Raw genomic sequence first — 23021 nt, 5'->3', positions numbered from 1 at the left:
TTAGAAAAGTACAAAAGTATTCGTAAATAAAGATCACCCATGCCTTTACTTTGGTGTAAAATGTGATGCGTTTACATTCAACTCGTTCTTTCTCCTGAAGGCGTACAAGGAATATGTGAGAGAATAATAATAATAACATTTTTTTTATAATATAATTTTTGACGAATATGTGCATTTTGCAAAATTCGAACCTGAAGACCCGGTGTGATTGGAAGTTTTCGGAGCCCTTAGCTGCGCCGTTTTCCTATGAGACTGAAAGATCTTTATTACCTTATCCTCGCTGTAATGCCTTCCAAAATACATTAAAAAAAAAAAAAAAAAAACTAATATAATTTGTCTATATGCTGTCTATAAAACAATCTCCTTATAACGTGTGGTATTAGCTATTCGCTAGGATGCTGCCAGAACTCTAATTCAAGTCGTCCGTCGGCTCTAGTAACTTTGTGCTATCGGCAGCAATGATTATCAGTCAACTGGCTATAGCTCAGTGTGCAGAGCTGCAGAATGATAGATCATAGATAATCATGGTCAGTCATCGAGCTTTTCAACTCTTCAGGATTGTTATTGCCAAGTAGTAAAAATGCCCGGCCCTATGCTGAACCTGGCGAAGCACGCCAATCGTAGGTCGTGTGGCAACATCTCTAACTATTCAGGTTCGAGTCGAATGGAGCGTTTTATCATTTATAAGGTCTATAGATCCTGTAGGGAAATGTAGATTATTTTTTATATTACTATCAACAGTTTTCTGTGTTGAACGATATTCAGAACAACTAAACCGCCATTGCCGATATTCGTAACAATGGCTGACGCAAACAAACTACAATTCGACTCGTGTGGGCGCTCGCAGTCATTTCGGCCACCCATTCCGATAGGAGCATGATTCAACCGTTGAAGTCCGCTAACTTATTGGACTCTACAAACGCAGAGCAATTTTGCAACCCATATAATTGGGAAGCTTCTATGCTTACGTTCCTCGCATATAGCTCGATAGAGCGAACCTTGCTACAGTCTAGGCTATCAGGGAACTTTCGCTTACTGCCGTTTGAGCATCCCTATCCTGTGTCTTTGACCTGTACCTACGAAGCAGTAATCGAAGGCGCCGATGATGCCGGTCAAGACAGGACTCTCGACAATGGTATTTTCTTCGCTTGCTAATTTCGTCGCCTTTCGAAAAACGACAGGGAACGCGTAAGCAACAGAACGAGTGAAGAAAACACCACTAGGCTTCATACACGTGTACAGAACTGCCAACTCAGTACCTTTTCGTTTGACGCCCATTTGTCGGTCCGTTCATTCAGTGTTTGACGCGGAAGCCGGCCGCTGGGCCAGTGCAATCAATCCATTGGCTATGGCGGTGCGTGTCGAGGAACGAAAACTCAGATCTTTTCGCTTCAGTATCTTACATCTTGTCTTTTATCGAATAATTTGTCCGTTTTCCCGTGACCACGTCAATCTTTACGGAAAGCGACGAAAGCGGTTGTGTCGGGAAGCTCGGTTATCGCCTTGAAGCGCGAAGAAAGCTAGCAATGCCTTAACTCCTCCTTAAAGCCAACGCCTCACTCTACCTTCATGGTGTCCTTCAATATTCGCCTGAGGCTCCTGTGTCCGCCGCAGTTACCAACATTCCTAGCGCACATCATCGGCCAGTCTAATTAAGAAACTCTATCTGACATGCCGGAGTCCGTTGTTCGCTATAATAGATCGCTGTTGCTGCTGCTGCTGCATTTCTTTTCCCAGCTTTCGGATAATGAAGTCAGCATCGCCCCCGTCGCATTGGCTAGCAAGGTTGGTCATTATGGCCGATGTCATAGGAACTTTAGTTGGAGCGATCGGTTCTACAAGAGCTCCAACTGAATGCGAACAGGGTTTTATTAATAGTTAATGCTGCCAACGAGGATTGCGCGCATAGGAGTCACTTCGGCACTGAGCAACTCTTGCAGATATGTATCGCCATAAAGTGATTGCTGGTTTATGTAATAGGACGACGCTGGTTTACCCCTGATAGTTTGTTTCCAGGATCCAAACTTAAAAGTTTCCGAAGCTGTAAACAACGAACCGAAAAAATTCTTACAAATCGACTTTGTTTAGTTTCTTCGACCTTTCCTGCATTTGATTACCCAACAGTGACCCAGCAAATTTTCTACATAACAAATTGCTGATTATAGTACCAACTGAACACCGTAACAGCAGGTTAACGGAACGGCCTTTCGTAGTGCTAAAACAATCCTATGTGGCAAAGTTAAATGATTGCGACCGTTAGCGATGAAAGTTTGTCCCGAAATGCTCGTTATTCGCTCCAGCGCCGCTGTTTACGCCAAATCCTGGAAAGGCACCATTACTCACGGACACCCCCGCGGTCCACGAAAGATCAGGAGCACCTGACCGACGAAAGAAAGAAACTGCAAGCCATCGCTGAGTCCACTAAATGTATATCGCCTTCGAAACCCATGGCCCGATGGTGAAGGGGCTCTAAAGATGGAACCAGTCTGACCTTCTTGCTGACCATGCACTCTTTTTGCTGTTCCTGTTGCTCCTTTTTTGTTTTACCTTCTTAAGGGTCCTATTTGCTCTGGCCTCAAAATCGCAACACTCAACATGGCACTGGCAACGATAAGCTGAGAACAGCAGGAAGAGGAAGAGCACAGAAGCTTTTTGTCTGCCGGCGACAACGCCAGCGAGGACTTCATGGAGTTCTGCTTGTTCGATCTCCCTATTCGATCTCGTCGTCATGGATAATGGCGGAGCGAGCACTGGCTTCTCCAGATTTCTTTTGTAAACATTATCTATGCATCGTCCGTTTTTGCTTTCGTCGATAGAGACTCACAAGCGGATCGCAAACAGCAGGCGGAAGTTCGACCGTGTTTGGGCTAAAGTGGTTGATGCGAAGAAATCCTTGAAGTTTAACGTACGTTACCACATTTCGCGGCCTAGATATTTGTCGATCGATAACTGCTTGACTGGCGGGTTGGTCGTAAAGAGTTTCTGAAATCATCTGAATCTCTTGTTTCATTCAGAAACTCTTAATTCATACAAATTTCAATTCTGTTTCAGAGCAGAAAATGAACTTGTATGAACAAGGTCAAATATTTGAAACATTGAAAGTGGCAAATAAAAACTGTTTACTACAACCGACGATTGATATTGTTGTTTTTTTTTTATCATGCGGTATATAGTTAGTTACCTTTCAAACATCGCGAATTTACGTCGATCATCTCCTACCTGTGACTCATTGGTGACGTGTACCAGCGTATAATCATCTCTCCTATAGCTAAAAGACGCCAATACGACAATGGTAATCATGAAAAAAGTCTGAGAAACTTTCGACGTGCGTTTCCGTCAATACTGGTACGTGAATACTGAAATGACCATGCTAAATGTCCCTAGTAGGACAGTTTCCTTATAGATTAGGGAGTTACTAAAATATCTCATACATCAAACATTAGAGTCTACAGCCTGATTATAGGATACGAATTGCTCTCAGCAGCAGTTATATATGTCCATGAACGACTTCACTTAGAACTTTCATCACAACACACAGCGACAGCCGGCTTTTATAGATCTCAAAAGCGCTATATCTATATGCGCTATATCTATCTATCTAGCGCTATATATAAATGAAATGAGCCCATCGCTAGCTCAATATTGTTCGTTTCGCTCAACATTACCTTGTCTAAGTGGCGTCGTGGGTGGAATTTTTCGGTAGCGTCCTGGACGTAGAAATGCCAAGCACTCTTGGACTTGGAAAGAGACATCTGGACCGACGGCTACAGGGGACCTACAAAGCGTATTCGCATCGTCGATCGATGCCCTGAGGCTGCCACTTAATCAAATTTTAAAGGGGCGTTCACCTCTGAACGCCTACTATTAAGGCCAGCATGTGGACATAGTTTATCTGAGCGATGAGCATAAGTGACAGTGTATCACTGGGAACACCGGAAACCAATTGAGATTGGTCCCGGCTAGAGTAAATGATCCCTCGTACGTGCATAGATCTGTTTAAGGGGAATTATTCAAGTGTAGCGGTAATTAAGTGTATTTTGTAGATATTAATTGAACTGGTGGGCATTGACGATACGAAAGCGACGCTGTTAGAAGTAAGCATAGGTAGCAGCCATGTTGGTGACTGTTCATCTCCGTTATAGACATAATAATTTTTAGGTCGCTTTCTGGAATGCTTTTCCTTTGTCAAGCAAAGTTACGTAAGACAGGATAATACATGCGTGGCAGTATTATCATGAAAACGTATATTTATTCAACGAACAAACGAGTTCTTACTGTACAGCGAAGAATAATATAATCATAGAAATATATATATATAGAGAGAGAAACGCCAACGTCAATCAATTACGCAAGCCTTTCAGGAAACGCTAGCTTCAGGCCAAAACATCTTCTGATTCCGTGTTCATTCAGCCGAGAGTGAGTATAATTCTGACAAGGTAATATATTGCCTTTTCACTGACACTGTTGCACGTCTCCAAGATTTCTAGTCCGACCTTGTTGCTGACATTTTTACTGCATTGTAATTCTGCATTAGTTGATACCTCAGTTTTAATATTGGGCCTATATTTTCCTATACTACCCAGATCTTATATCATCTCAGACATGCTCTCCACCTTCACTTTCTTTGCTGTTATTGCTACATGAACGTTTTCGACAAACACAGCGCCGTTATCATGAGTAGATATTACCCAAAGTGAGATTGCCCACGCCCATGATACAACACACAATACAAGTCCCAAGTGCCTACAAGAACTCTTACCCTTTGGCGTTCTGGGAAGTTTATCGTTGCTTCGCGAGCTTGCAAGAAATTCATAGCAGTACTGAAATACATAGGGGAACGATAGAATGATTGCATCAAAACGGCGACGGTAATGGAATAACGGTAAACAGGATTGCCAGCATTTTCTGACATAACACCACCGTCAACAGCACCGTAATGCGTACACATAACGCCGACCAAAGAAAGCAATTCAGCGTTAAGTTGTGGCAATAGAGAAGCACAAGAGAACTACTAGGACATCATAGGCGCAAAGGAGCCTTGCTGTAACGCGTGGGCAGTGCAAGTGCGAGGAGATCGAGCTGAGAGTTGGCCGGGCGATTGTGCGACCAGTGTTGGGTGGTTATGTGTGAGCAGCGGCAAAGGGGTTGAAAGATACCTTTAAGCTAGGTAAGGGCTATGCGCGTTGGATGTGCTGCAAGTCATAAAGATTGAGAAAACGTTTTTTTGGACTGCAAATTAGGACAATACTCATTGTAGTCTGCAAATGAAAAGAAGAATGGATTGTCCTGTTTACCTAATCTGCAACTGCTTCAAGTGGGTAGGGTACAGTGAAAGCTGGCGTATAAACTCAAGTAGACCAAAAGTATGTCACTCCAAGGATAAGCAGTAGTAACAGCAGAAGATTCGCCCTTCAGGCCCCACACACAGGCCAAACTGATATGCAGTGTTCGTTAAGGAAATACGTAAAGGACTATCTCCTCTGTCGAGAAACCATGAAAACGGGGTGAAGTCAGTCGCCAAAATTATCAATAGTTCGGCTGTTGACATGACACAAAATTTTTATATGATACATGTCCAACCCAAGCTGACAAGTTCACCCGATTACCACATAGAATACGATCGGGATCCTAAGGAGTTTGGAAAGGCGCGTGGCTCGTCTCCCATCCACTGGACCTTTCAAATCCAGAGAACGCTGAAAAGAGCATAACATAATAATAATAACATAATAAAAAGAAGAAAAAAGCGTCGGAACCGGCGTAGAACACAAACCCACTTTTGTGGAACTACGTGTGTAATTCACTGAAATTACGTAATGAGAATATCTTAGCCCGCAGTTTGCTCCAGTCTAATGTTAATAACGCAGTCCGACTATTCGTACTTTAGGCCATTTAGGCTATAGATCACTATTTACCATAATTCACACATTTATTAAAAGAACATAGGTACATTAAGAGGGCAGTAAAATCGAAACCAAATAAATAACGATTGCAACGCGATTACATCTTCGAGAGCTTGGCGTATGTACAATACTAACTCCCGACGACAACACCTTTTTTTGTTTACAAATGAAGTGTCCGATGGAGCATTTTTAATACTTATATGTATTCAGAATTCTTCTATATATATATATATATATATATATATATATATATATATATATATATATATAATAGTTGCTTTGGTTTATTAAAGAAGGCATTTTCTGAATATATATTCCTGCTCCTTCCCCTTCCCCTCCCGCTCCCCCCCTTATACTCGTTAGCTCAGCATTCGCCTAATTCCCCTTTCTCAAAATTCATAAATATCCATCAGACGGCAGGCCTCTTAGCAAATGAGATCCTGGTTCTCTGGCGCGATATCCGAAGGACAGCCCCCAGCGACTGCATCGCGTACCAAATATAGGGAAAGCAACATGCAAACTAGTCTGCCTAGTTCACCTTCTGACCTTCTATGGCGTCCTCTTAGACCATACGGGAATGAGCGCTTCCCGACAGCTACTGCTGTCTCTATAACATATATGACCATGATGGCGGTTATCCTGTTAATGCTAATATTACATTCTCAGGAATCTCCTAGTGACATAGGGAAAGCTTGAAATCCTGTTATCATCTCCTGGGTTGTCCTCAAGGGTCCACAGTACGCTTATCCCAGACCACTGTTTTCCCAGAGGCCTAATGCATAAGACCGTAGCGATCTTTTTGTTACACTTTCTGTTCTAATAGGGTACGAGGTCGAAAAACTGCGGCACAAGCGGCCGAAGAAGACCAGTGGACGTTCCATAACAGAAAGTGAATTAATTCAGGCCGCTGCTAGGTATAATGCTGGATATAATAGCGGCTTTGACAATTTGACTATAAAGAAGACCTATAATTGATTCCGTCCACATCTGATAAACGATAGCTGATTAGAACCAGCCGTAGGAAGACATAAACCAGAGTACTAGTGCAAAGGAGGAAAGGTAAAGCCGAACGTTGAGAAATTTGATTAGGTTTATCATTATTATTATTTATGAATAATAATAATAATACACCTGGTGGTTTAATAACTAGGTTTGATGTCACACCGCTATAATGCAAGTGGCAGAAGCTGGAAATGTTTAGGCAAAAAGTTAAAGTAAATAGGAGCCGTCAGAGCGATGTGTTTTTTCTGGCCATCGTCAACGGTCCAGGTGGTAAACTATACCCAAGAAGATGCGCGTCCGCATTGTACGGACCTAGTTGGTGGTAGGGTAGGCGTTTTCAACGGAACAGCGACTTTCACTTGGTAACTTTTGCGTTAATTCAGCTGTTAAAAAAATATAACAAGACTCCTTCCGTGCGATGCAGCTACCTATCTATATACCAAACATGGAGCCTAATGCTTTAAGAACCTTTATTTAGAGCAAAATATTTTTTTATAAGTTATATAACTTGTAAAAATAGCAACAACGGCAAGTTTCCGCTCCGTTTCGATGTTTCTTTCAGTTTTCTTTGGCCTCCTTATACTTTTACATCCTCCATTGAGGATATGATGCTGTCCAAAGCCGTGTAACCAAAGTCATTGGTTAAAGTTTAATTTTTTACACCGCAGAATAAACTTCAAGTGACAGAGTAAGTCGGTCATGTCCCTCTGAGGCAACGTTAGAAAAAAACGCAAATTGAAGGAACCACGTGAACTTCTGCTAGCAGGTAATGCTGCATAGAATCCTGCACAAAAACGTTAGCGTCATCAGCAGAAGTACAAGTAGCAACGAACGACATAAGATACAGTATGTAGACTACTTTGAACCCGTAGAAGCATGGCAGTACCGCTCGTTTTACGGCCTCTTTGCGAACTTCCGTAAATCGCCAGAGAATGCGCCCCGCCAAAGTAGCCGTTGATTCAATCGGTTCCTACACCGCTTCCTTTTCGAAATCAATTAATGTTTTTCAAGTTATGCATCTGCTGCTGGCGTTACTGATACGGCCGTCCATTGCTTGATTCCCTACTTGCTCCTTTCCAATGTGCGCTTTTCCGAATACCGCATACGCGATCGACGTGTGAGCTAACAGGGACACGGCGGCAAGCCCAGCGCCCCTCGTAACAGCGGGTGTTTCGAACTGGTGCGATCTTTGCTTTCAGATTGTCAAGAACCATGTAGTAGAGATAGTGGCGAATAGTACTTCGGCCTGGGCGACTCACGTCCTAGCAGCGGCCGTTCACGTCCTCTACGCGCGGTAGATAAGTAGGGGTGGATGTAAAAGCCGACCAGGATAATCAAATCACTAACCATAGCAAAAGCAACTGAAACGGCAGCGGGAGCAGATTGTGCCCAGACCCTGCTTAAGGGAACGAGCTAAAAGACAGAATGGTCCATCCCATGAGACCCAACTTTGGGTTGGCTAGTAGTCGGCCTCGTTGAACGCAGCGACTCTTGTTGCTGCTTGCTTCTTAATAAGGCTCCACAACTTTCTGCTGCAATGTTACCTTTGGCAAAGGGTAAGCGTCGCGCGGCTCCGTGTATTTCCCTTCGTCCCGTTGTCTTGTTAGCTAACAAATAGAGCCTTGACGTGGACAATCTGCCGTGCCGAAGATCAAGTCAGGAATACGGGGCAACTAGAAGGGCTTTGAATCGATTTGAATATAGAATGTTAGCCTTATAGTAACATTTGATGGGGTGTAAACACAAGAATGTCTGTATATAAATGTTTGCGATTAAGGAGATAAAGAAATAGTCAATAGTCAAGCGTTCGTGAGGGAAAATATGTATTTATTTATCATAATATTTATGAGAAAGTATGAGGGAAGTGGCTTAGATTCGAGCCGGGGCATAGACACACCGTTCATTTCGCGCTGGAAAAAGCCAGCCGCTTGAAATAATGCTCCAAGGACATAACATACAGAATATTTATTTAGTGCCGATTCGAATACATGAGAAAAGTACCGATTGCCTATTTTGCATGTATATAATAATGTCTATGAGCTATAATTCAAACAAGATGGTACATAGGATGTAGTTCAAGGTCGAATAACGATGAAAGTTCGAATCTTTCAGTTTAGTAAACTACGTATAAGAAAAAATTGCGATAGGGAATCTTACAAATTCAAGTATGAGATCTGACTAAATGAGAGCCCATGTGGTTTTCACTAGCACCAGATCAAACTAAGCCTTAGAATACTCATTGTACAATAAAGTTTTAACTTATTATTTTATTGGTTGCTCCTGTACAATAGTTTAACCCTGTATCCATAAGCTATCGTTTAACTAGGAGCAATAATAAAATACATTTTATTTCACCATCAGCGAAATACGTTGGGAGCTGCAACCACAGAATTCGCTTGCTACACGCAAACTTTTTAGCTCGTTCGTCGAAATCGTGGGACTCGCGATGGAAGATTCAAAGCTGATTGGATCGCCTCGTTGACTGCTGAATCTGAATAGAGGAGTTCTATCGTCTGCGGATCTCTCGTTGGAAATTTGCACTAACGTTTATCGCAGTACGGGAGTGTTGAACGGAAGATTATACATTGTGCACTGCCATGACTTGACGGCATCGACAACCAACTCCGCGCCACGCCGTGCATCCATCCGATCCACAGCGGTCGCGTCGTTCTCAATGCCTGACGTAGTGACATTATGTCCTTTGCGGTGGTCGCATTGTCGTAGGTCGTGGCGGAAGGGGCCAAACGTTAGAGAGTGGGACTGTACAATTCCATTTTAGAGTCCCTCCTTTCGGGAATCAGACAAAATCGCTTTCTCCCTTCGTTTTCATCGGAATTTCTTCATTGTCCTTAGCGCAGCTTCAACGCTCGCTTAACGCCCGCACCCCTTGGAGCAGTATACGTCGCTCTGATCTCGTGCTGTCGTCGTCAACGTCATTGACTTCTAAATACAACATGATCGGCTGTACAAAGCTAAACGCTATCTAGATGCGGTTAAAATCTCCACCAGTGGCGCTACCAACAGGGGTTTTTTAGATAGGGTTTTCTCTATTAAGGCACCCCCAATCGAGGCGCAACAGCAGTCGGAGCTAAGGTAGCCACTGGAACGAGGCTGACAGCAGCGACACAGGCCTCCTGCCCATTTTGTTAAGTCTGCATCGCGTGCTCCAATTTAGAGCCATTTATCCCAATCTTCTCCTCCCCCTCTAAGTCCGTTGTGTTTTGATATACGGAAACCTCCAACAGCTTTCGGTTTTCGAGAGACACGGACGTTAAAAAGAAATGAATGACGTTTCTCGTATAAAGCTCACAGACGTTTCTGATGCCGTACAAAGCTACTGCGCATATAAATAAATACAGATGTGATGTTACCGCGTTTCGCATGTGTGCACCTACTAACTTCTTCAATATTTTAGTGAAAGAAAAAATAGTGTATTTTTGCCGCTTTTTTTTTCTTTCATTTATTATGAATCGACTGGAGTATCTGGCAGGTATGTGGTTTTAAGCAAGTATGAACATATCATACTAATCTTTCACTATCTATGCTTGAAGATACATGATACTATTTGGTAGCCTTAAGACAGGCTTTCCATTGGGCTTAGTCTTTCTACCCTATGTGATGATTCCTGCAGTTTCTATATAAGAAATAAAAAACCTGTCCTTCACCAGAGGTCTACCGCCGCCCAATTCCGAATCGCTCGGGTATCGCTACGACACCGACCGATAAGCCATCAAAATCATCCACGGACAGAACTCTTCTATCTAATACACATGCACACATTGATATCTACGAGAGTAAAACCACGCACAAAATTTGGTTCCGCGTTCGTTTCCAAGCTGTTCACATTTTTTCGATATGGCTCTGATCAGTGCAGCCCAGTTTGCCAGGGTCCGGTGAACACATACTTGCTCCAGATCCCATTGCCATCTTACGTCCACTGCCTCTCTAACTATGATCACGCAAGAAGCGCCTCAATCGTGATAGCAACTACCCAGAAAAAGGACATGCCAGTGGGGGGCACATTCTTCTTTCAACGGCTACAACTGTCGTATTGTACGTCACCCCACATTTACTTAGAGATAAAAGCAGGGCCTAAAGAGGTAGACAAGCAGATAAATTGACTTCGCAAGCAACGAAAGATGACAACAACAGGACACCTCAGCAAATCACGAAATTAAAGAGGGGCGCAAACGTATGGGAATACTGGGCTCGTCACAAGCTAGACTGAACATAGAGGGGGACAGATAACGCGAGAAAGCGGTAACCAATGTAACAAAAATATTCAGTAGGCGGTAGAAGTGGCGGGGCCGTTAGAGTCGACTGGATCTGGGGATACTCTATCGGTGTTCCGGCATGACAACAAAGTCTGACTCCGACTCGGATTGGATCATTTGATTGTAGCTTCGAGATGGAAGATGAACTCTGGGAAAGAAGGAGAAAAACAACAGCGGGAGAGAATTCCTGAACAGATTTGGGTGCCAGAGATTGTAATTATTGCTATGATAGTATTTTCTCAGGCGGGTAGACCGGTCAGATTTGACTGGCAAACGGAGATTTTTATGTTCGGCAAAGGTGTGAGTAAATATATAGGCGCTTAGAGGCGTATCCGAAGCCTCTCAGAGGCTCTTTTCCGTTTTGTAAGGGAAAAACGTATTTTATATAGGATAGAGCAAATACGCTGTTTCCATTATGTTAACATGTAGGCGAGAGAGTAACTTGTTTTTTGAACAAGTTGAAATATAACCATGTAATAGCGGATATCTATTTTATAGTAACTTCGTTTGCATTACTGCTTCAGTAGTAGATAGCGTCCCAAAATAATTCGCGATTATTTGTCAAAGGCTGTTTGTAAAACGCATTTACACAAAATAGTTCTCATATTAAATATTAGGTAATATATTGAATACTCAGTGGTTGATTTCTTCACATCGTTTTCCTGCATTAATGTAGCTTTGGGCGCATTTTTCTCTCCTTCATTTAAGGCTTGATTTTTGTAGGTCCATATCTCAGTACCCAAAAGACGTTCAACAGAAACAGAGATAAAATTATTAATACCATCTTTAGCTTAAATGTTTATCAAAACCGGAATTTTCTTCAGGCTAATGTTGTCCACTACGCCAATAGCTCTTTCAAGTTAGTACAAATTGAGTAACAAGGTCTTTTTCTCTCTATAAAATGAAAAAGCCTTGCTAGCGAATGATCAGTATCCAAATTATTGAATTAGTTACTTTCACTCTAAGTACAGTCTCCAACACAAAACGAATCGTAAGCTTGACCTAACTGTAAGTCGGTATCTTCTCACTATATTCGCAACAAGTCAGAAATCACCATCTCTAAAAATCTACAAACGCAATGTCCGATCCCCTCTAATTATTCTCAGGCAAACCTAAGGCATGCAAGGTTCGTTACAGGTATCTATTTGGTCCTTCAGCCAGGGAAATTTACACCCATTTGAAAAATACCTACTCTTTCCCTCTATCTTGGGGGATCATCGCGCAACACCTATTGCGATGATTCTCGATAGCAAGGGCCTACCAGATCACCCGGAACCTTCCCAGATGCCTTTTATTTCTCAATGTTAACGCCGCATTCCTCTTTAGCTCAACACCCCAGTTTCCCGGGTCGTCTGTGTACCTGTTGATCCGATGAGTGGAATATATATATTCGTTGACGCTATCACTAACGGCTGAGGGCCCAGGATTCAAAAATTGTTCCACATCCATTCCACGATGTTTTCTGCAAATTGATTTCGATACCGTTAGCACTGGCGTGGAATCGCGCCTTCAGTCTTGCAGCTCGTACTGGTGGATGGCGGGGTCCGTTATAGACTGAGAGAAGCGTATTGGTGGTGTTGAATGAATTTGGAGTCGAGGAAATGTTTGGTCGTTTCAGGGAAAGCACAAGTTCATTACTGCATGATGCGGACGATAAAAAACCGGAGGTTATAAAAGGACGAACCATTATTCTAAAGAGGGCTTGTAATGTTGTTTATGCGTGCCTGTAACTCACTCTTGGAAGCTGCCAGGAAAAGAGGTGAATAGAACGCAGATCTGCTGTATAGTCGAGCATCAGATTTCGGTTTTCTGCCTTTTTTTTGCAATAGGTATTGCGGTTTTGGCCTGCATACGACCTGCACGAGCATTTATGGGATACAATGTACTGTAGGATGCCAATGGATACGTCCAATTTAGATGCAACTCTGTGAGGTATCACTGTAGCTGTGAAGACGGGCTGAAACTTTACCCGAAACTGAGAACGCGTGCTTAAAATAACATAGTACCACTTTGTAAAATGCTAATTCCTCTAAGGTCATATGGCTTGCAAGTGTGGTTTCGTCGGTGACTTGGCGGTTTCTGGAAAGTAAGTCCGAATACACCGGTCTTTCGTATCGATTAAACTGTAGGCCCGTAACATTAAGAGATAATTGAACGTCTGTCTGTCGATCCGCGAAAGCAAATTAGAATCATAGTTAGTTAATAAAGGACAACAAGAAATAGTTAAAACTAGATTATTTCCAAACGGAAAAGTTGGTATAATAATTAACCAGAAGCTTCGATCAAATGCTTTATCTGGTACTTACTAAGCCAATATTTGGAAACTTTTAGAATTTTCTCGTAAAGGAGGTTTATAAGTTAATACAACTTGCATACGACACATTCTAAATAGTCCGGCTGTTTGAACTCTGTCCGCAAATAGGAACACCTTAGCATCTGTTTCCGTTCTATATTTAAATCAATATCCAAAGCTATGAATGATCTCCCCATAAATATTTTTTCGTATTTGTAGACTCCCACGGAAGTTACCAAACAGTTCAGTAGATCAGCAGGCCAGACAAATCCGGAAGCTACGGTCTATGTGGATGTAATTCAATTTTTTATCCTCCTGCTTAAAACGTCTTCCAGCATCAAAGCAGGTAATAAGATCCCCATGTACTAAATACGACAACACCGCGATACGTTTATGATCGATATCGATTGAATTTCATTCTGTTACCATAAATATACATACTGGCGAAATCCTACCAAGATCCATTCAGGGACCTCGCACTAAAATCAGTAAAAAAACAAATCCAATACATTTACCTATGAAACGACAGCTTCAAAGCGTCAGAAGACATGATCCATCTTCTGTTAATCACTGCAATAACCTCTTTAGATCGATAATGCCGCATTTGTTATAGCTTGATGACAAAGACCATAGCGTCTCGGTCGACTCCCGCTCACGCAGCTTTCGATTCGCTTTGTGTACATAAAGATGAACATACTTGAAAAACAGCTCGACTAATCATGCCAAGATTAGAGGATTGCATTCCTTGTCCTTTTTTTAATGCGAATCCCGGGGGCGGGGGGGGAGGGGGGTATCTGCAGGCTCTGCCAAAACTTCATCCACGGTCAATAAATCGCTAGCTGCTATCATATTCAGCTGTCGGCGCCACAGGCTCAACAACGACGCCTACGAACACTGGCGGGCTATCAGGTGCTCTTCCTAGGTTTAGGACCGCTATTTAATTATATGCGTGTAACCTACTTGGCCAAGAAAGGACCAGTCGAGAATCCCAACAATCAATAGCGCGCAGTGGAAAGATAAATGGAGTCTAACTATACTATTTAATGCGGATAGGTAACTGGGACAAGCCCTTCTTGTAACTGATGATACGACGGCGTACTCTTTAGGCCACCCGGTTTCAACGGTGTATTTCCACGCTCGTTCTGGCAACGAGCCTAAGCCAAAATCAATTTAGCTCGATCTAAGTTATAGCTTGTAGGTAGTTTAACTACAAATACAAATAAAGCCAAATCATACGACCAGCCATAGAAATCCTCCAGACCAACTTTAGTGATTATTACCAGTAGTTTTTACTACCATTAGTCGTTTATTACAGACGTACCTGGAGAGGACGGACGCATCGGCGGTCGGGAGTGGTGCAACACGTGGTGCTTTTGCAATTGCTGCTGTCCGCTATGATATGAAGACTGTTGCACATGAGGCAGATGGTGCATGATGGTTGTGGACTGGTAAACAACAGAATCGCTGTCGTAGGTCGCCACCGATGAGCTACCAGACGAGTGTGACGAACCAGATGAACCCGTGGAATAACAGGACAGTCGATTGAGCGGTACCTGGTTGCCTTGATTGGTCTGGCATGACTGACCAGCGGTCAAAGTTCCGCCACCGCTAGCGACATTAACGCCGCTGTTCGATATGGCCACGAGTGTTCCACTCGGCTGGGGCACACTTGCGGCGAGCGGAGGATTATTGTTGGTTAAATCGGGTACCGTGGGGGGTGCGACTTTCTTGATCGTCGACGAACGAAGTGTGCCATTTCGTTGAAGTCCGCCTATAATATTATACACAAAAGAAAATAATCCGAATACGTGGTTAAATGTTGACTATAATTATTCAGCGTGGCTTGCTATACAATAGTGTGTGAATGTGGTGATTAATATAATTTTGCCATAGTATTACAAGTAGTTAAGTGCTACTTACATGACTTGCAAGCAAATGATGATCTGTCATCACATATAGCTCTTATTTCGCCGTCACTAGTGAATCTAGCCACAAATCGACATGGAAGGTTAAGACGAGATCTCATAACGGCGTTATCAGCTTAACTGGTCATCATGGTATCGAAGTAAACACATTGACTAAATTAAATACTAAACAATTTACACGCAACGCTAAAACTGTTATCGTGACACAGTGTACTGAGGAGGGCGCTTACGTGTTAATTAATAGCCGCCTTGATTCGGATGAAGTCCCGATCCCAGAACAGGCGGACCAAAATTAGAATGTATACAAGTTTGCCGATGCGCCAATATACCTAATATTACTCCAAGTTTTGTTACTAAAAGCAGTCCTCATGTTGTTCCTTCTTATACTCAACATTACTCATAAAGGCTTGGTGAATCGAATGTAAATTTTGTTTTTCTCGACACCGTTGTCACCTCTCCATTTCCTTCCTGGGCCTTCTATCCCCTGTGAGGTTTTGCGTTTTCTAACAGTCTCCTTTTCTAATTCTCCTTCTCCTGTCCTCTTTTAGCTTTCACTAAAGGCATTTCGTTTCAATATCTTCTCTTAGATCTCTTACTAAATTTAGCCACCTCGCACCTATTAACCACCACACAAAATGACTAGGGTTGAATGGTACAGGACTAGGTTGTTTCCGACCATTCTACTTGCCTTAACTTTATCGTCTCAGCCTTCTTGTTGGCGTCGCCCTATTGCGTCAGATGGATGCAGGGGTCAAGCTCAGAGAAGAAGCGGTCCGGCGAGAACGAGTAAAGCCGAAGAGCTATTGACCAAACGTCTCTGAACCGTTTGCGCAGAACCTTCGAACAGTAGATCAAAGCTGACCAAGCGGTCAAGCAAATATTGACACAGCGCAGTCTTTAGCTCCCCAGCAAAGGACTAAAAGCTTTTTGCTCTCGTTTAGGAGCATTCAATCCAAGCAGACCTGTACCGTCTCCCGCGTATTCTGCTCGCAAATTGATCGTCGCCATATTTTTCATGTAACTTAGGCTAAAGGAGAGATAGTTTTCCTAATTCCTCAGGCTGGGCCCCTTTCCAAGGTTTTACCCTCAGCCGCTCCCATAACCATTTTCAAAAAGAAGGTGTAGAGTTAACTACAAAGAAATATTTTTTTAGGTTCAAGTTTCCGAGCAAAAAGCTAATTTTTAGAAAGCGTGCCCTCTTTAGATGTCTGGCTGGACTTAGTGCTTCTGAGTGAAACACAGGCTGAGGCATAACTTAAGGGACTCTTTTAATGCAGACTTGGAGCATCATTTACGGTCAGATTACTGGACAAAGTCTCTGACATTTCCTCTGCTTTCCAACTTAAGCTTTAATTCACATATACATTTGTGAAATATTTGGTAAAAGAAATATAAAATATTGCTGTTTTGATCATACTAAAGAAGATTCATTTGGATTACAGAGATAAAGGGTTCGATTTAGATTTAGGTTACAATGGGATTTTGTGTACCTAGGTAGGATACTCTTACGGGGAGTGCAAATACAAGTCATTGTATTGGTAGGTTTTACAGAAAAACAAGCTACCTAAAACGTGGAGCTGGTCGAGTGGTATTTCAACATAGAAGTCGTGCTGTTGAAGTCACCGAAAACACCCCTACTAGTTTATATTCTTTTATTGCCGATAAAATATTTGGAACCGGTCTGATTTGACTCTACTCAGATAATTCAAGTACACTTCTTATGCGAGGATATCTATTTTGGGGGGGGGTACTGCTGCTCTTCACCATTCGACGAAAGTTTTGTGGTCACAGTTGCTACAGTAGACTATGTCTCGTGTATCTAAAACAATAAAACGACAAGCTGTCTTTTAGTTAGCTCTTTTCGATTTGGTCTTTATTCCAATCCTTCATAAATCTCATAACCAGCATTCGTCATCCGCTTATGCTTACTTCGACGTTAAACTGCCATTTGCATTGACGTCAAACGCTACGTCGTTGAGGCCACCAGCATTATTCCACTATCCTTTAACCCCTTATATCGTTTCTTCAGTCGTGCTGGTTTCTTTCCGATATCGAAGGGCATCGAATCCCAGCTGTAGAAGTTATATCTTAGGATTCTCTTAGGGCCGAATCGGTCTCTGATTTACCACACGGCTATGAAGGAGCATCTGTTGCCCTTCTACTTTGATTCAGCCTTTCTCCTTCCTCCCTCTGAAAACGACTGCCCTTGCTTACGCCCAGCAGTTCCTAGCGCCTACAAGCCATGCAAAGGCTTCGTCAATCCCAAACGTACTCAGTGCGAAAATAGGAGAGAAGGGTAATAAGAGAAGTGCTGGTGGTGCTCACTGAAACTGGCATCCCCCGTGGGCTTCACGCAGACGAAGAGCGAAAGACATCTACTGTCTGCCCATCGGAATTGGAGGCAGTCGGTTGCCCTTTCTGATATACCATCTACGATAGGCTGCGGTATACAGGGGTTTTTGGATTGGCGGCCTCAAAGACGATGCATCTAATTGCAGGAGCCAATAGGGTGACTAATTCCTAAACACGAGTTCCTGTTTTGTAGCGAGCGAGACACCCCATACTCCCCATATTCTGCACTTATTTCCTGAGTTTTTGGGGTAAGTGTGTCAAGGGTCTTAAGTTCATTTATAGAAACATGTCCCGTTACAAGCAAAGTCGATACCGCAATACGAGATCAAATGAGTTGAAGCCTTAGTATTCCGCTATTGCTGAAGGGTTCGGAAGACAATAGCTGAAGTTCTTCTTCGTTCTGTCAATACTTTTCGTCAGCAGAAAAAAATCACACGTTAGTGTTCCTTAATTTCGCTCTGCAATGCTACAAAAGAAGATGGTATGGTCTGTCGTGGTAGAATTTTGCAGGTTCAGCACAAACCACGCGCTGATTTGCGTGGAAGTCCCCATAATTTCCGACCGCGAACTTTAAAATAGACGACGTTATGTAGGGGAACATAGCAGCCTACTGACCATGACTGGCAGCAGAAATGGCGAACGAACGACAATGCTAAAGGGAACCGACAAAAGAAATCGGGGTGGCGACCAGGTCTGTCTGTACATGTCTGACGAATAGCGTCCACTCCTTAAGCATATGAATGAAGTAGCACAGTGGTCGAAATTATACCAGCGCCAAGTGGCCGTCCTAGCGTAGGCCCAATTTGCTGGCTAAAAAGAGGACTGTTTCGATGTCGATGGCTACCGCCTCCAGACCGTTAGTGCTTCGCTATTGTGCAAAGTGCTGCGGAAAACTACAGAGTGTCCAGCAGAGTCCACATATGCATACGAATGGAATGGAGAGACCCTATAGCAGTTCGCTTTCGACTACATTCAAGCGGGATGTATTAGCATACGCACTATTAGTAGCAGTCATATGTTGATTTATGTAGTACGTATTCTAATTCGCATCAGATGGTATCAGTTAAATACGTTATTATATAGCAAGGTATTCGAGTTAGTCGAGGTGAACCTGCACAGAAATTCAAACGCAAATATCGAAGATTGTATTTGTAATATTTCTTTCTTCTTTTCTGCTAGGTGTTTGTTGTTTAGAGAATGTGGCCTGCGTTGTAGTATGTAATTTTCTCTCACAGAAATACGTGGTAAGGCCGACAGATAATACAAAAATTCAAAGCTTGGATATTTCCCCTATAAATTGAATACCAAACAAACTGGATAGCAGTTCAGTAAGGAGATTTTAAGTGCCTAGCCTTTTTCCGCCTGCCCCGTTTTTTAGTATGCGAGCGCGCGCGTCTCTTTTAGTCGGTTTCCTCCAAACCAATTAGGCCATTTCGAGTTTTGGACAAAGCTGTTAACTGCCTCGTTGCGTTTGACAGACACCGATCGCCCAGACCTCTTACAATTGCCTCAACAAGCGAATCGTCTAGATGAGCTAACTGCAGGCGAAATCAAGGAACACGTGGAGAAATCAATTCATTTCTCTAGCTTTTATGTGAACCATTTTCCAACCGCTTTTTCGTACTATCTCTATCGCCCTCTTTATGGTCTTTTCCGCTCTTGCTGTACATGACCCGCTGCTTCACATGCACCTCTGCAAATAATCCACTATTGTTTTGAAGTTCTGTTTGTACCTTTTGCTTCCGCTTTTCCACATTTAAGATGTCCTCTTTAGTTTCAGGTCGACGGACCGAGTTCATCAAATCAGCAGGGATTTAGCGCTGAAACGTTGTTTGCCGCTATCGCCTGCTTCCTTGCCACTACCGTTGGTTATTTTTGAGGCAAGGAGCTTCTGAAATTTCGCCAACTCAAAAGTAACTTCTAGTTACAGTGTCTAAGGCAGATGGCGTCTAACCGTATGAGTCAAGTGGCGGCCTGCGATTGCGACTACGGGCCTGGACGAGCTGAAGCAAGCTACGTCGTAATACACTGGATACACTTAAATTAATAGCTAGACCCCACAAATGAGTCTTCTGAAAACCCGACAGGCACGTATGGATACAACTGTGTTTACGCATCGGCAGATGAGGTTCATGCATGTTCTTCGTATTCGCGCTAGCTGAGGAAAACTATCGTAAACGATAGAAACATCAGTGCAATGATACCTAACGGATAACAACGGCTGGACAACCTTGGTGTAGGTTTCATTTTCTTCTCCATAAGAGGAAAAGTAATGGAAGGACTGTCTGTGCGTGAACAAGGAAAATTTTCTGGAGTTCAGCAGTCGCTTCTCTTGCCTTACCTGCACCCAACTTCCAACCCCCGTAGATGCCGTGACCTCAATTACCACAACGGTTTTGTTACCGTTTTTGTAGAACTAGTAGAAACGAACAAGTATGTGTGAGAAACGCAATAAAATGAGAAACCAGGTATATTTGTACATTGGCAGTGTACAGAATACCTAGTATGTAGTGTATAACATGGTCTTTAGGAATCCACCTGTAACCGATACCAAGGCCGTCGAACTTGTCGTCGAAGTTGTCCTTTTTGTAGTCCCTGTGCTGTGCGCCTGCTCTAGACGTGTTGGCTGCAGGATTTTGGCAAACTTAATCGTTGGATTGCGGGGTCAAGTTGAATTCGAAAGAAGCTAGACTGCTGGTCTCTAACGAACGAATCGCAGGTAAGCAATAGATCTTCATTGACGAAAACCTCGGCCCATTGACGACTGAAAGAAGACGACAACAGGATGGGGCATTCATCCGCCAGGTTTCGCCCATTGCTCAAGATAAAACACACTGTTGCCAGCCAGCTCTCGCAGTAAGTCTGCAAGAACTGCGAACACGATCCGTGAGCCAATAGTGGAGGCGACGGTAGGAACACACTGCCCTAACTCTGGTGTTGATTGTGATCAAGCAATAATGTGCATTAATGCTCATAGAGCTCACCTAGCGTTTTGTAGTAACTCTATATATATGCTCACGGTAGAGGCAGCATCTGTAACCAACGGCGAAAACGATAGTGAATTATCGTCGGGCTTGTATTTAATAGAGGCCTGCCACTCAAAGCTGTTCCCCGTTGTCAACGTATGCTGAACTTGTTTTCCGTGGACTCTAACATCTTTATTAGAACATAGACTGTATAACCCAGCAACATCCCTCATTTGTGGATTCCTATCAACGTGTACTGCTTCGCATCGGTTTTTCAACTAAAAGGAGTTTCCCACCGAACGTTGCGCGTCTGTCTGACCACAAATTACTAATTACTAGTCATTAATTACGCCAAGAAGCAATAGCAAGACCAGCTGTTTGGGCTGTGCCAGAATCAAGCCAGATACATCCGCCGAAAGCGGATCACATTCATTAAGATAATTGCTAATTTATTTAATTCCTCTTGATTTTCTTTCTACGTTAGCAGGGAAATCCTGGAAAGCAGCAATAGCGGACAAGTGTCCACGCGATGGTGGTTAAGATGGCTGACCCTACGAGACGGTATCGAAACAAAGCCAGCTAGAAAATCTGTCGGATCTAGCAGAAGCTAACATAAATATCTATTTCTTAAATTGCGTGTTAGTACGAATGGAGAAAGATAAAACAATGAAAAATTATGCCCTGTTCTGCGGTCGTATGCTCATCGTTACCGCTGTTACCTCAAATCGAGATCCCTTTGTCGACTCTTGATGATGAAGAAATGTCACGGCGAGAATTTAACGACGAAAAGAGGTGGCCTGTGGACGAAGGCAAACACCGCTTTGAGAAGTTTAGTGTGGTCAAGGCAGTAGTCATATCGCCAAATCCTCAATTCAGAAAAACAGAATAAATTCAATTACTGTTTTTTTTTTAACAATGTTGAAAACCGTGACATAAAACATCCTTGACAAAGTTTTCTGGTTATGCCCATGGACCATTAAATAGAGTCCTGTTACTTCTGCTACATTCGTGGAAGCCAGGTTGGCTTAGTAATCATTTAATATTCATGGTCTTTTATTTCACGCTACAAACAGGCAACAAACATTTCACGCTAGCTGTATCACGCTATAAACATCTCCATGGTAATAAACTTTTGTTGACTTCTTAACTTGGTAACTTAAAAATGACACCTACTACTTAATGGTAGTTCCTTTTAGCAGCCATTTATACAAGTCTTGAGAATCTTGAATCAGCCTTATTGGTGGCTTAGATACATTTTGCATCATATCCCTAGTTCACGCTTAATTAAGGGCGTTCGTTGTACAGTCTTTGTACGCTGGTATCACCGTCAAACATGAATTACCATTTTAGTGCGCAGTCTTGCTTTGCTGGTATCTGCAGCCGTTTCAGTACTAGAGAACCTCCTGGAACGCTAATTCTAGACAACATATATCTTTATCAAAAAAAATAGAACAAATATTTTGAGTTCTATGTCCGATATTGCAAGTGAACATGGTTTCAGATAGATGGCCCCACCAAGCACAAAATTTATATGCATACGTTCAGTTTCAAACCTAAATTACCTATAAAAAGTTTACTAGGCAAACACTTTACTATTCCAGTATCACGGGAGACAACTGAAACATCACACCTTGCCCAAGAAGCTACAAGTCGTCTGTTGGCCGGTCCCAGTTAAATCATGCTTTTACGTCCAGTGCTTGGCCATTCTTTCAGCTGATTGAGCCGAGCGCCTCCGACATAGGTTGCCTTACGGGACGGGTGGCGCCCCCGCGCAACGCGAAAAGGAACTTCTTGTTTAACAATGCCCTCTCACGGTTGTTCCGGACAACAGCTCACCGGTTAAGAGGCGGCAGCATTCAAATCTTTGTTTTGCGCGGCAAATATAGAGAAGAAGGAACTACTGCACCATCAACAATAGACACATTTATTAAGCAGAAATTATGAACAAATATTCTTGGGGAAAATCAGAAGTCGGTTCGAGTTTCGGCATTAGATAGAAATCTGACATGACTAAGTTTTAATTTATAAAAAAAAAAGAACAGCTTATTGGTAATCTACTGCTTTGCAAATAATGCAGATTATGTAACCTTTATTCACTTAAGTAATCCTTAATATTGACGCCTTGTAAAGCAGCACATGGTAGACTCCTAATAATCATTAGAACCCAGCATGCTTAACTGCTTATGCATTCTAAGTGGAACTTCGAATGCTATTTTGGATCAAACTGAATTATCATTTAAGACCTGGAACTTCCAACCCTAACTGGTTCCTGAAACAAAGTTTCGCGCCAAATACACGGCAGTTTGCTG

At 42.7% G+C, this 23021-nt stretch overlaps 1 protein-coding gene across 4 annotated transcripts in view; it reads right to left on the bottom strand.

Annotated features, from left to right (window-relative positions):
- The window catches only part of LOC111265266 (uncharacterized), a 281436-nt gene that overhangs the window by 62844 nt on the left and 195571 nt on the right, over nt 1-23021 (bottom strand). For all 4 annotated transcript variants that reach the window (XM_086970425.1, XM_022841793.2, XM_086970428.1 and 1 more), the window contains one exon: nt 14791-15240. In XM_086970425.1, coding sequence (XP_086826551.1) covers nt 14791-15240 — 450 coding nt within the window. The remainder of the gene's footprint in view (nt 1-14790; nt 15241-23021) is intronic.

Source organism: Varroa jacobsoni, unplaced genomic scaffold, assembly GCF_002532875.2.
Source record: "Varroa jacobsoni isolate VJ856 unplaced genomic scaffold, vjacob_1.0 scaffold_102, whole genome shotgun sequence".
Classification (NCBI taxonomy): domain Eukaryota; kingdom Metazoa; phylum Arthropoda; class Arachnida; order Mesostigmata; family Varroidae; genus Varroa; species Varroa jacobsoni.
The sequence above is the reverse complement of the archived record's forward strand: the minus strand, read 5'-3'. Positions and strand labels throughout refer to the sequence as shown.